At 52.3% G+C, this 11,599-nt stretch overlaps 1 protein-coding gene across 9 annotated transcripts in view; it reads left to right on the top strand.

Moving 5' to 3' along the window:
* The first annotated feature begins 1,183 nt into the window (after window positions 1-1,183).
* The window catches only part of Itih3 (inter-alpha trypsin inhibitor, heavy chain 3), a 15,125-nt gene continuing 4,709 nt past the window's right edge, over window positions 1,184-11,599 (top strand). For 2 of the 9 annotated variants that reach the window (XM_087589001.1, XM_087589002.1), the window contains exons 1-14: window positions 1,274-1,604; window positions 3,154-3,345; window positions 3,447-3,551; window positions 3,878-4,040; window positions 4,441-4,554; window positions 5,310-5,435; window positions 5,662-5,778; window positions 6,276-6,444; window positions 6,891-7,016; window positions 7,262-7,443; window positions 8,824-9,009; window positions 9,154-9,293; window positions 9,834-9,988; window positions 11,459-11,485. In XM_087589001.1, coding sequence (XP_087445127.1) covers window positions 3,996-4,040; window positions 4,441-4,554; window positions 5,310-5,435; window positions 5,662-5,778; window positions 6,276-6,444; window positions 6,891-7,016; window positions 7,262-7,443; window positions 8,824-9,009; window positions 9,154-9,293; window positions 9,834-9,988; window positions 11,459-11,485 — 1,387 coding nt within the window. In that variant the 5' untranslated portion in view covers window positions 1,274-1,604; window positions 3,154-3,345; window positions 3,447-3,551; window positions 3,878-3,995. 9 annotated transcript variants of the gene reach the window in all.

Here is an 11,599-nt window from a genome sequence, read left to right as displayed (position 1 = left end):
GTAGCTGTTATTAAGGAGCAGGCTTCCTTCAACCTCAGCCTGCTGAAAATGGCCATGTGACTAGAACCTGCCCAGCTCTAAGGAAGAGGCCTGGTTTTGAGGGATCTTCTCCCTACATCAGGTCTTGGTGTTTTGTAAGAGCAGGTCGGCGCTGCCAGGCTGGGTGTCTGTCTCTCAGCGGCGGCCCCTGTCACCCCACCGTCTGTGCTGACTTGGTAACCCTGTCATTGCTGTTCTGCCACTTCAGTCAATCGGCTGAGTCTTTCCATAGCTTACCCCACCTCTCAGTGTCTGCTTTCAGCCACCTCTCTCTGTAGCCAGAGCCCTGTGCGTCTGCCAGCCATGTCCAGAGCTTTCAGCCAAGAGCATGGTGTCATCCGTAAGGTAGCTGGCCTCAGCTCAGGTAGGCAAGGGCCTACTCTGCTGAGCACATGGACGATACGCAGAGAGGTCATATCATGGTGGGCATGGGGCATCTGTCCTGAAGGGGCCACCCTGGTGTGGCTTAGGAGGTCCCAGCCCTCATGCAGAAGTGTGAACCTCTGGCAGGGTCCTAGGGCACACAGTGAGCAAATTAAGGCTTGTCCTATCCAGGAAGGGACAGTCCAGCATAAGGTGACAGAATGGACTCCCAGAGGGTCTGTTGGGACTGGGGAAATGGCTCACTAATAAAGAACCCATTCTGCTCTTGCAGAGAACCTGAGTCTGTCTCCTGGCACCTATGTTAGGGACAGGCACCTGCACTCACACACACATGCGCACGCACGTGCGCGCACACACACACTTAAAATAAAACACATCTTTGAAAAAAGAAATAAGCAATCACGCTGTGAATAGCCACATGACAAGGGCTTGATGTCTGAGAGACAGCCAAAGCCGATTCTTTTAAAAATTAAGAACAACTTTTGTCTAGTAAGGAAGAGGGAAGCCAGGGCCCTTAGGCAGGCACGCAGTCAAGAGAGACACTCAGAGAAGCAGTGTGGAGTCAGATCCCAGAGAGAGCTAGGTTACAAGGCTCAGAGGTGGTTCAGTCCATGGGTTCCTGGCAGACACATCAGGTAATGGAACAAAAAAACTCAGCCATGGGGGGTCTAGTTGGAGAGTGGCTGCCTTGTGAGAGTTGGAGCTGGGATCCAGGCCCAGACTAGAGGCAATGTGGGTGGCAAGAACAAAAACATCGAGCCCTAGATGCAGGGGTGCCAGCTGTTCTAAATGCAGCTCACACCACCCTCATCATCCACACCAGGGAGAGTGGGGGTCACTTGGTTCACACAGCTCCTGCCTTCCCAAGGGCCTCCGGAGTATCGGGAGTGTAGCACCAACAGTGTTTATTGTATCCACTGGGCCCTCTTCATAGAGACTCACTGGGTGGTTACTCCACCCACCCCCCAGTTCCCGGAGCTGATGCCTGCCTCCCCTGCTCTGGCCCCATGGTGCAGGTCGTTGACCCTGCTTGGAAAACACTGGGCTGGCATATATAAAGAAAGCAGGCCAGGTCTGTGTGCTCAGCAATGGTGACTCTGTGGTGGCCCTGCCTTGTCTTGGCTCTGCTCTCTGGCTTGGAGACCTCTGGCTTTCCAAGGAGTCCCCTCCGGCTGCTTGGGGTGAGTAGAACTTCCTATCTGATATCGGGACTTTGAGGGTCATATTGGCAGAAAACTCCATCCAAGTCCCCTGAGTGAGGGGAAGAGGAGGCTAAGGGACTGGACAGCGTCGGACTCTGGAGAATTACGTCCCAGTTAGGATTGATAAACCAGCATGCTATTTAACACGGAGCACAGCTCTTCTAACTCCCAGGCTTCAGTTTCTCTGCCAATCAAATGGGTGATGAATTGGGAACTTCTCACCCAGGTCTGCAAGGGCCTGTCTTAGGTGCAAAGCAGGTGCAGAGGCCTCTAGAAAATGCTAGTTTGAGCCTGATGAGTGGGTGAGTGTTCTAGAACTATGACTGAAGAGACCAGGAGCAAGGGAGAGCAGAGTGAGAGGCCAGGTAAGACAGGGCATATGGGGCATCAGGCAGCTTATGGCCTCCTCTATAAGTGACCTGATGACACATCCCTTTCTCTAACTATTCATTGTCTTTCTCTAACACATGGCCTGGAGGGCTCTGTGTCTCTGAGCCCTGGCCCTAGCACAGAACCTGCTCCCAAGCCATTGGTGATGTTGTGCTTGCCCTGAACTCTTTATTTATCTTTGTGTTTACAGAAACGGAGCCTTCCAGAAGGGGTAAGAACTTCTGGGGCGGGGGCTACAGACTGGGTAGGGAGGGGGCAGAATGGAGGGGTTCTCCACTTGCTCACTTGCTGAAGGTACAGATCATAATAGCATGGTCCCCAGAGCTGGAACACAGCCCATGGCTCCATCTTGGCAGGGCCCCGTGTGACCCAAAGACCCTTGGGAAAGAGCGCTATAGCTATGGTCTTCCACGGGGGCAGCATGGTGGGGGCACCTTCCTTTCACACCACTGATCAAGTACTTGCTGGCACTCAGCTGCAGGGAGGACTGGGAGCGGATGGTGAAGCAAGCTGTTACAAAGTATCTAGATTCATTTTTAACCCAGCATGCCTTGCTCTATTACCTCTGCTGGAAAGAGGGTGTCTGGGGACTTCCCACAGGAAGTAGGTGTGTGTTTGAATAAAAGTACAGGGGGTTGGGGATTTAGCTCAGTGGTAGCGCGCTTGCCTAGCAAGCGCAAAGCCCTGGGTTCGGTCCCCAGCTCCGATAAAAAGAAAAAAGAAAAAAAAAAAAAAGTACAGGTCTACATCAGAGGACACAGGAGGTGGAAGAGTGTGACGGGAGAGGAGAAAGAGCCATGATGGAGAAAGTCTCCTAGACGTAGCTGGAGCTCAGCATACGGAGAGGCAAGACTCTCCAAGGAAAACCTAGGGGAAGGCTTTACTTAGGAGAGGGGCTGGGTCAGAGAGCTTGGTGGTTGCAGCTGTGTGCTAATTGCAGCATTGAGAATGCAGAGTGTGAGCACTGTGGCAGCCAGATGACTGTGGGACAAAGGACACTGTCCAGAGTCCCAGTGTGGGTGACTGTGAGGACTAAGATTTATCAGGACTTCAGAGCTCATGAGGGAGAATTTGGAAGGGAAGCCACCACGCTGATGAGTCGGTTTCCCAGGATGCAGTTTAACTAACTACCATCCAGTGATCCTGACCCCGTTCTCCCACAGGTGGTGGATGGCATTGAGATCTACAGCACCAAGATCAGCTGCAAGGTGACCTCCCGCTTTGCTCACAATGTTGTCACCACAAGGGCTGTCAACCGTGCAGACAAGGCCAAGGAAGTTTCCTTTGATGTGGAACTGCCCAAGACAGCCTTCATCACCAACTTCACCTTGTGGGTGCCACCATAGCTGTTCACTTTAAGTTCCTTAAGGGAGGGGGGAGTGGGTTCTGGCCCAGTGTGACAGGCCCTTACCCTAAACTCTTTATCTACAGGACTATTGATGGTGTCACCTACCCTGGGAGTGTCAAGGAGAAGGAAGTTGCGCAGAAACAATATGAAAAGGCTGTGTCCCAGGGCAAGACAGCCGGTTTGGTCAAGTGAGTGTGGCTCTTGGGCTTTGAGAGAAGAAAGCAGCTTTAATTACTATGGCAACTACGCGTATCCCCAGAGCATCCCATTTTTGTTTTGTTTTGTTTTTGTTTTTGGAGCTGAGGACCGAACCCAGGGCCCTACGCTTGCTAGGCAAGCACTCTACCACTGAGCTAAATCTCCAACCCCCAGAGCATCCCATTTTAAAGCAACTGAGGTTCGGAAGAGATAGGGAGGTCTGTAATGTAGGATCTGAGCCTTGAATCCAGGACCAACGAAGGATGGGTTCCTGAAGTCTTTGCGCTAAGCACTGTCTTGTACCCCCGCCCCCTAGGGCCTCCGGGAGGAAGCTGGAGAAGTTCACAGTGTCTGTCAATGTGGCCGCAGGCAGCAAGGTCATCTTTGAGCTGACCTATGAAGAGCTGCTCAAGAGAAACAAGGGAAAGTACGAGATGTACCTTAAGGTCCAGCCCAAGCAGCTCGTCAGACACTTTGAGGTAAGCAGCCGTTCCTGCGTCCCCTGCTTGGAACCACAGAAAGCCCAAAGAAGGGCGGTGGGGTCGGGGGGTGGGAGAAGGAGGGAAGAGCTCAGAGCTGAGCCAAGGACGTTATCTCCAAGGCCCTGTACTCGGCTGAAGTGGTTTGAAAGCAGCACAATGGCGTTAGCTACAACAGCCAGGAGCTAAGGGGATGATGCTTCCGTGCCAGGGCCCTTGAATTGGGGGATCCATGGCAGTCAGATGATGCAGATGTTTCATGCTGCTACACCCTTTGAACTTTCCTAGTAGCTGTCAGTGAGGCTCCCTGTTTCAGCATAGACCCATGTCATTCCCCTTGACTCTGTCCCAGACCTCTGCTCTGTCCTAGTATGACATCTCCTTCGTTTGACCGTTTCAGATCGACGCACACATTTTTGAGCCACAGGGCATCAGCATGTTGGACGCCGATGCCTCATTTATCACTAATGACCTCCTGGGAAGTGCCCTCACCAAGTCCTTCTCAGGGAAAAAGGTGATGTAGATACCCCCGGGGCTTGGGGTGCAGGGGGTAGGCCAGCGCCTTGACTTTGCTGATCTAAGGGGTCTCAACTCTACCCGGACGATGGGGAGATGGGAAGTCATTTATACTCTGGCGAATGCATGGGCAGGGAAGGGGATGCAGATCAAGGAACCGAGGCTAGCTTTGCTGACTCCACATTAAGGGATGGGAGACTAAAGAGAATCGGTTTAATTCTCCTTCTTGGTGCTGGGCAGTTGACACAGTCACTGAGCCTCAAGCTATGCCAGGGCAAGTGCCCAGTGGCAATGGGAGGAGGAAGTGTAAAGATCAAATCTCAGCTGCTCAGGTTCTCCAGAGAGACGATTGAAGAGCCTACGCTCAAGAGGGCAGCTAGTGTCTGGATGCTCCCAGTCCCCTTCAGTCTAACACCCCCTTCCCCACTTGTGTCCTTCCGCCCCCCTTTGGGTGCCAACTCCAATTTGCAAAACCACTCAGCACAAGGTTCTCTCATACGGGGCAAAACTCCCAAGCCCACGTAACTTCTGGGACTGAGCTAAGGAGTTGGGATGAGGCAGCCAGAAGGGAGGAGAAAGACTAAATGAAAATGACAACCCTCCCCACCCCAGACAGGTTCTGATCACCCAGGGAGGGAGGTATTCAGAAAGATGGGACACGGGAGCAGCTTTACCCAGGAGGAACTGCCAGTTCTTCCTGTCTGCCAGTGGGCCACCTTCACAAGGCTCAAGGCTTTTGCTCCCTCCCCCCAGGGGCATGTGTCTTTCAAGCCCAGCTTAGACCAGCAGCGCTCATGCCCAACCTGTACGGACTCCCTCCTCAACGGGGACTTCACCATCGTCTATGATGTGAACAGAGAGTCTCCAGGAAATGTGCAGGTAGAGGTTGAAGGCTTCACCAGGCTTGGATTACATCATCATGGTGGGGAGAGGCCAATATGCTAAGGGACTGCAGAGATGTCCATTTCTCCCATCTATAGCACCATTTCCCTTGCATGGTGCCTCCTGGAGAGTGGAAATGGGACACTTTTTTCCTTTAGTGACGAATTTTTGACTTTCATTTGCTAAACAGGCATTGGCCTCCACCTCTCTCCCACCTTTGCAGATAGTCAATGGCTACTTCGTGCACTTCTTTGCACCCCAAGGCCTCCCAGTGGTGCCTAAGAACATAGCCTTTGTGATTGACGTCAGTGGCTCCATGTCTGGTCGGAAAATCCAGCAGGTTTGTCCTCATCCAACCCCCTCCCAGCACCCAGGGCAGCACTGGGGCGTAGAAATGTGAGGAGGAAGAGATTTTACATTTTATTATTATTATTTTTTTTTTAGTGTGTGAGTTCTCTATCTGCTTATTCACCCACAGGCCAGAAGAGGGCGTCAGATCCCATTACAGATGGTTGTGAGCCACCATGTGGTTGCTGGGATTTGAACTCTGGACCTCTGGAAAAATAGCCAGTGCCCTTAACCGCTGAGCCATCTCTCCAGCCCAGAGACTCTTTATTTTTTTAAGTGGGAAGATTCTAGTGTTTCTGGTGGAAAAGGAGGGGTCAGACAGAATACGCAAATCCTTTACACACTTTCAGAGGGAGTTGGGGGCCCTGGGCAATGCCAACTCATAAGGATAAGAGTAGTAGGAGCTCCTCCGTCAGCCTAGGCTGGGAAGCGCCCTGGCTCATTCCTTGTGCATGTCTTTATGGTGCGTTTGTCTTCCTCCTCCCTCAGACCAGGGAAGCCCTTCTCAAAATCCTGGATGATATGAAGGAAGAGGACTATCTGAATTTCATCCTCTTCAGCACTGGTGTGACCACCTGGAAAGATCACCTAGTCAAGGCCACACCTGCAAACCTCGAGGAGGCCAGGGCGTTTGTGAAGAACATCCGAGATCGAAGCAGTGAGCTGGGGGGGGGGGGGGGGAGGGGCAGATGCGTATTCTACCTGGTCCCCTTTCTCGCACCCGCAGCCCATCTCCGCCGTGCCTCTTCCTTGGGGTAGACCTCAGACTTGAAGATGAGACACCAGGATGTCTCTTCTGCGGCCTAGGGAAACCTGTCCTCAGCGCTTCTAACCCGTGATCCTGGTGCCCTCAAGTCTCAGCAGGATGAGGCGCAGGGAACCCTGTTTCCTGTGGAAACAGACATGACATCTACATCATTTCCTTCCCACTCCTGGTGACTCCACCTGACTGCTTGTCAAATTGCTGTAGTCATCACACGCCTAGAACCCCTGAGCACCCCTTTGATGCCAGTGTGAAAAGTCTGTGCTGTCCATCCACATAGGTTGTTGGCACGCCAAGGACACTCCCCACCTCAATGGTTCTGTCTCTCTGTCGGTGTACAGTGACCAACATCAATGACGGGCTGCTGAGGGGTATTGAAATGCTGAACAAGGCCCGAGAAGACCACCTTGTCCCGGAGAGGAGCACCTCCATCCTCGTCATGTTGACAGATGGGGATGCTAATACTGGTGAGGGAGAGGGAGGCTTGAGCCCAAGATGAGTGCCTGCCTGCCTGCCTGCCTGCCTGTGTGGCTGGCTCACTACAAGACCCTGGGTGTCTTTTCTTGCGGTTCCCTAGCATCTTGTGAGCCCCTTAAAGGCAGCTGCATGCCTATCCTTGTCAAGGCTCCCTACCAGCTATGCATACAAAGAGTTAGCTCTCCCCAGGAGAGCTAGTGGAGGTGGTCCCCAGCATGAACGGCCCTTTCTACAGGCGAGAGCAGACCTGAAAAGATCCAGGAAAACGTCCGGAACGCCATCGGGGGCAAGTTCCCTTTGTATAACCTGGGTTTTGGCAACAATCTGAATTATAATTTCCTGGAGTCTCTGGCCCTGGAGAACCACGGGTTTGCCCGGCGTATTTATGAAGATTCTGATGCCAGCTTACAGCTGCAGGTACACCTTACCTCAGGCGCTGTTCCTCAGGCCGTTACTTCCACCACGGGCCAACTTCAGGCGTCAGGTGGAGCCTCCTCTCTGTTAGAGTGCATCTCTGGCCGCATCTCGTTCTAATCTACATAGAACAGAGCTGCCTCTTCTGCAGGAGGTCAGGCACAGGGCACTCCGTTAATGTATGTCTCGTGATCAATAAGTAATTTCTATGTAAGCATGCCCAAATATTCCACAGGACAATGGTTCACTAAGTCTGCAATAGGGAGCGCACGACCCCTGACGAGGTGGCTTAAATAACAGAAACACTGTGTCAAGGTCTTAGAGGCTACAGGTATGAGATCAGGTGACAGGGGCTTGGTTCCTTTCTGAGGGAAAGATCAGTATAGGCCTCAATTCTTGGGTTGTCGCACTCCTCTTCTGTGGCCTTCCCATGCATTCCTTCCTTGTGTGTCTGTATCCAATTTTCTCTTTTTATAGGGACACAAGGCATATTGGATTAGGGCCCAACCTCATGACATCACTGGACTATCTGTGTAGAGAGTTTACCTCCAAATAAGGCTGCACTATGAGGGTTAGGGCATTGGGAGTGCAGTACAAATCTGACTCGTGACAGACACAGAACTTTATACAATAAAACAGTATTTAAAAATATTTGCTAGCCAGATGTAACTGTGTGCCTCACTCTTCACTCTGATCTAGGACCTTCCTCAGGTGGTGGACTGCACCCCCACTTGTAGGGGACCCCGGGGCTTTCCTCCCCTCTGACCACACCCCTTCCTGTGGCTAATATTTCTTTATTCAAAGTTCTGCCTCCAGAATTCTGTCCTTTCTTTTTATTCCCTCTAGTCTTTAAGATGGTGGGGACAGCCAGGCAGTAGTGACACATGCCTTTAATCCCAGCACTTGGGAGGCAGAAGCGGGCAGATCTCAAGACTAGCCTAGTCTACAAAGAGAGTTCTAGGATAGCCAAGGCTACACAGAAAAGTCCTGTCTTGAAAAACCTAATAATAATAATAATAATAATAATAATAATAATAATAATAATAATGAAGCTTGACATTTATGGGCTTCTCTAGATGGTTTGGTGGTTAAGAGCACTGACTGCTCTTCCAGAGGTCCTCAGTTCAAGTCCCAGCAACCACATGGTGGCTCACAACCATCTGTAATGGCATTGGGTGCCCTCTTCTGGTGTGTCTGAAGACAGCTACAGTGTACTCATATAGACAGTGCCCTCATAGACTCCAGGGCACATCCAGGGCCATTTAGAAATGAAGACCAAGGGAAAGGATCAGTTCAGCCCTTGAGGGCCAAATGCCACCTTGTAGCATTTGTGGGACCAACCTATCCGGGGCTTCTCCATGTCTCCCTTGATCTAATTTACAGGGCTTCTACGAGGAAGTAGCTAATCCCTTGTTGACTAATGTAGAGGTAGAATACCCTGAGAATGCCATCCTGGACCTCACCAGAAACAGTTACCCCCACTTCTATGATGGCTCTGAGATTGTTGTAGCAGGGCGTCTGGTGGACAGGAACGTGGACAACTTCAAAGCAGATGTGAAGGGTCATGGGGTGAGTGGGAGCGAATGCCTGGGGCATGCTGGGAATCCAGCAACGATGGACCCAAGGCTTCCGGGAGTGGCATCCTCTGAACCTGGCCCCACAACTCCGTGATCCGGCCCTTGAGTTCCTCACTTGCTCCACTTCCCCACCCAGGCCCTGAATGACCTGACCTTCACAGAGGAGGTAGACATGAAGGAAATGGACGCGGCCCTGAAGGAGCAAGGCTACATCTTTGGGGACTACATTGAGCGGCTCTGGGCCTACCTCACTATTGAGCAGTTACTGGAGAAACGGTAGAGTGGGTCTACCCTCACCTTGAGGAATGCCTAGCGTTCTAGCACCCACCACAGCTCTGACTGCGTTCCGATAGAGCCAGAGGAGTAAGACAGCCACCTGCTGAGGAAAGACATCACCACGAACATTCTCACTGCTCTGCCCCCCCAACCCCCATGTTTCCTTGTGTTCCCCCACCTCCTGCTTGTCCATCTCAGCCAGCAAGCACTACTGAGGACTGAGGGTACCTCTAGGGCAGGGGAGGACCTTAGCCTTTTCTCTTCATCAGCACCACCCAGTGATAGAGAGGTCGGACAGCACTGATGGGGGGAGGGAGCCCCAACACCTCAAGGGTGTAGCTGAGCACCCTTGAGAGGGCAATGCATCCCCCCCGCCCCCCTCTCAGTGAGCTCCACTGAGCAGGACCAAGGATGTGGGCAATGAAGGGAGGGGAGATGTTCCCTAGTTGTCCCTGAGGATTCTGGTCTGGTTGGTGAGTTAGTGGGAGAGGAAGCAATATGGTGTGTTCTGGGCTGACTCTGAGCTGTTCCTCCTCACAGCAAGAATGCCCGTGGGGATGAGAAGGAGAACATCACAGCAGAGGCCCTGGAGCTGTCCCTCAAGTACCACTTTGTAACTCCACTGACCTCCATGGTGGTGACCAAGCCTGAGGACAACGAGGACCAAACAGCCATTGCTGACAAGCCTGGGGAAGGTGGGCACAGGGGAGGAAGGGCAGAATCTAGGATCCTCCCTCTAAGACCCTGGACCCTAGAATCCTAGGAGAGGAGTTGGCTGGGGACACCAGGCCTTTTGAAGAGGGGCATGTCTGGGAGTATCTTGAAGGGTATATGGAGGGAGTGAAGTGGTTATCAGGGACATGGGGTGGGGGCCAGTAGGAGTCTCTAAGTCTCTCAAGGGATGAAAGCCAAGAGAGTGCACCGTCTAGGACCAGCTAGACAAGAGTTGACCCTAACTCCAAATGTAGGCCTGGGACAAACTACCAGGGACCTGGGATGTGTGAGAAAAAGAGGCCCCGAGAGCTGGAATCCGAGACCAAACATCTTTAACAAGGCCCCAGATTGTACTCACCAGGGGAGCCCCAGACATGTATCCACTTCACGGGGAGCCTGGTACTGAGAGGCATGGGGAACGATGCTCTCGTTCAGGCGCAGCCTCTGTTTTCTAGGAGTTTTTGGTCCTAGTGGACACCCTATGGGGACAAAGCTAGCTCTAAGCCAGGCTGCAGAGCACTCTCATTGGTTGCAATGGCCTTAGTCAGTAGCCTGTGTCTAATATGGTTTTCTTCTTCCTCCCTCACTGTGCCTGCATGTTAGAAGGTAAGCTTTGTGTAAGGGAGGGAGGGAGGGAGGGAGGGAGGGAGGGAGGGAGGGAGGGAGGGAGGGAGGGAGATAGACAGAAGAGAGCTTTCAGCTTCACTCCAAGTCTCAGGGTTCCCATTCATTAGGTCGAAGATGGCTTCCCTATCTCAAGATGGGCCAATCAATGACAGTGTCCTGTTATCTGCAAAAATGAATAATTTTGATCCCTAGCACTTTGACACAACCCCTAGTAACCCGCACATGAATCTTTCCTAGTTCTCACTTCGTGAGTGCACAAAGCCAGAGGGGACTCAGCCAGTAACTGATTTGGGACATAGGCCTAGGCACTTGGGCCCAGCGCCCATGCTGAAGGTGTCTGGGAACCAAGGCACCCCATATTTCTCTCGCTGTGAAATTAGAACAGTGTACCCCTCCAGCCCGCTAACATTGGGCAAGACTCAGCCCCTGCCAAGCTGCCCACTTGAATCTCTAAGGAGCATACATATATTAGGCCGCCATTTTCCCTCAGGAGCTACCAACCGCTAAGAAACAGCAGACATTGTGGGTCTCACCCTATCCCACCTAGGGGCTGAAGAGTTCACAGAGGGCTGTGAACGTTGCTCATGAGTGAGAGGCTGATGATTTGATAGATTTGCATTTTGGATGTATCAAAATATGCTCCTTGCATTTAAATGACACTCAGGCTACCAACATCCCTGAAAGGGCTTCCCTGAGCAAGTCTGCCAATGTTGGGACCCCAGTGGGGACCAGTAGCCTTCAGGCTGACAGAAATTGCAAGGTTGGGAGGTGGGGGAAGGAAGCCCTTGGCTGTTTCTCATGCCTGCCCTTTGACGGTTTACTAGCCATCTCTGCGTCCACGGCCTACCTGAGTGAGTACATGTGGCTGTGACAAGAGCTTTCCCTGCCCCGGCGCCTTCTGTAGTGTTTCCTGAATCAACCTCCGTCCCCGACCGATTGACCAGCTGTCCTGAGGAGGTTGCATG

Source organism: Rattus norvegicus, chromosome 16, assembly GCF_021556685.1.
Source record: "Rattus norvegicus strain SHRSP/BbbUtx chromosome 16, alternate assembly SHRSP_T2T, whole genome shotgun sequence".
Classification (NCBI taxonomy): domain Eukaryota; kingdom Metazoa; phylum Chordata; class Mammalia; order Rodentia; family Muridae; genus Rattus; species Rattus norvegicus.
Note: the sequence above shows the minus strand (reverse complement) of the source record. Positions and strands in the feature narration are given on the sequence as shown.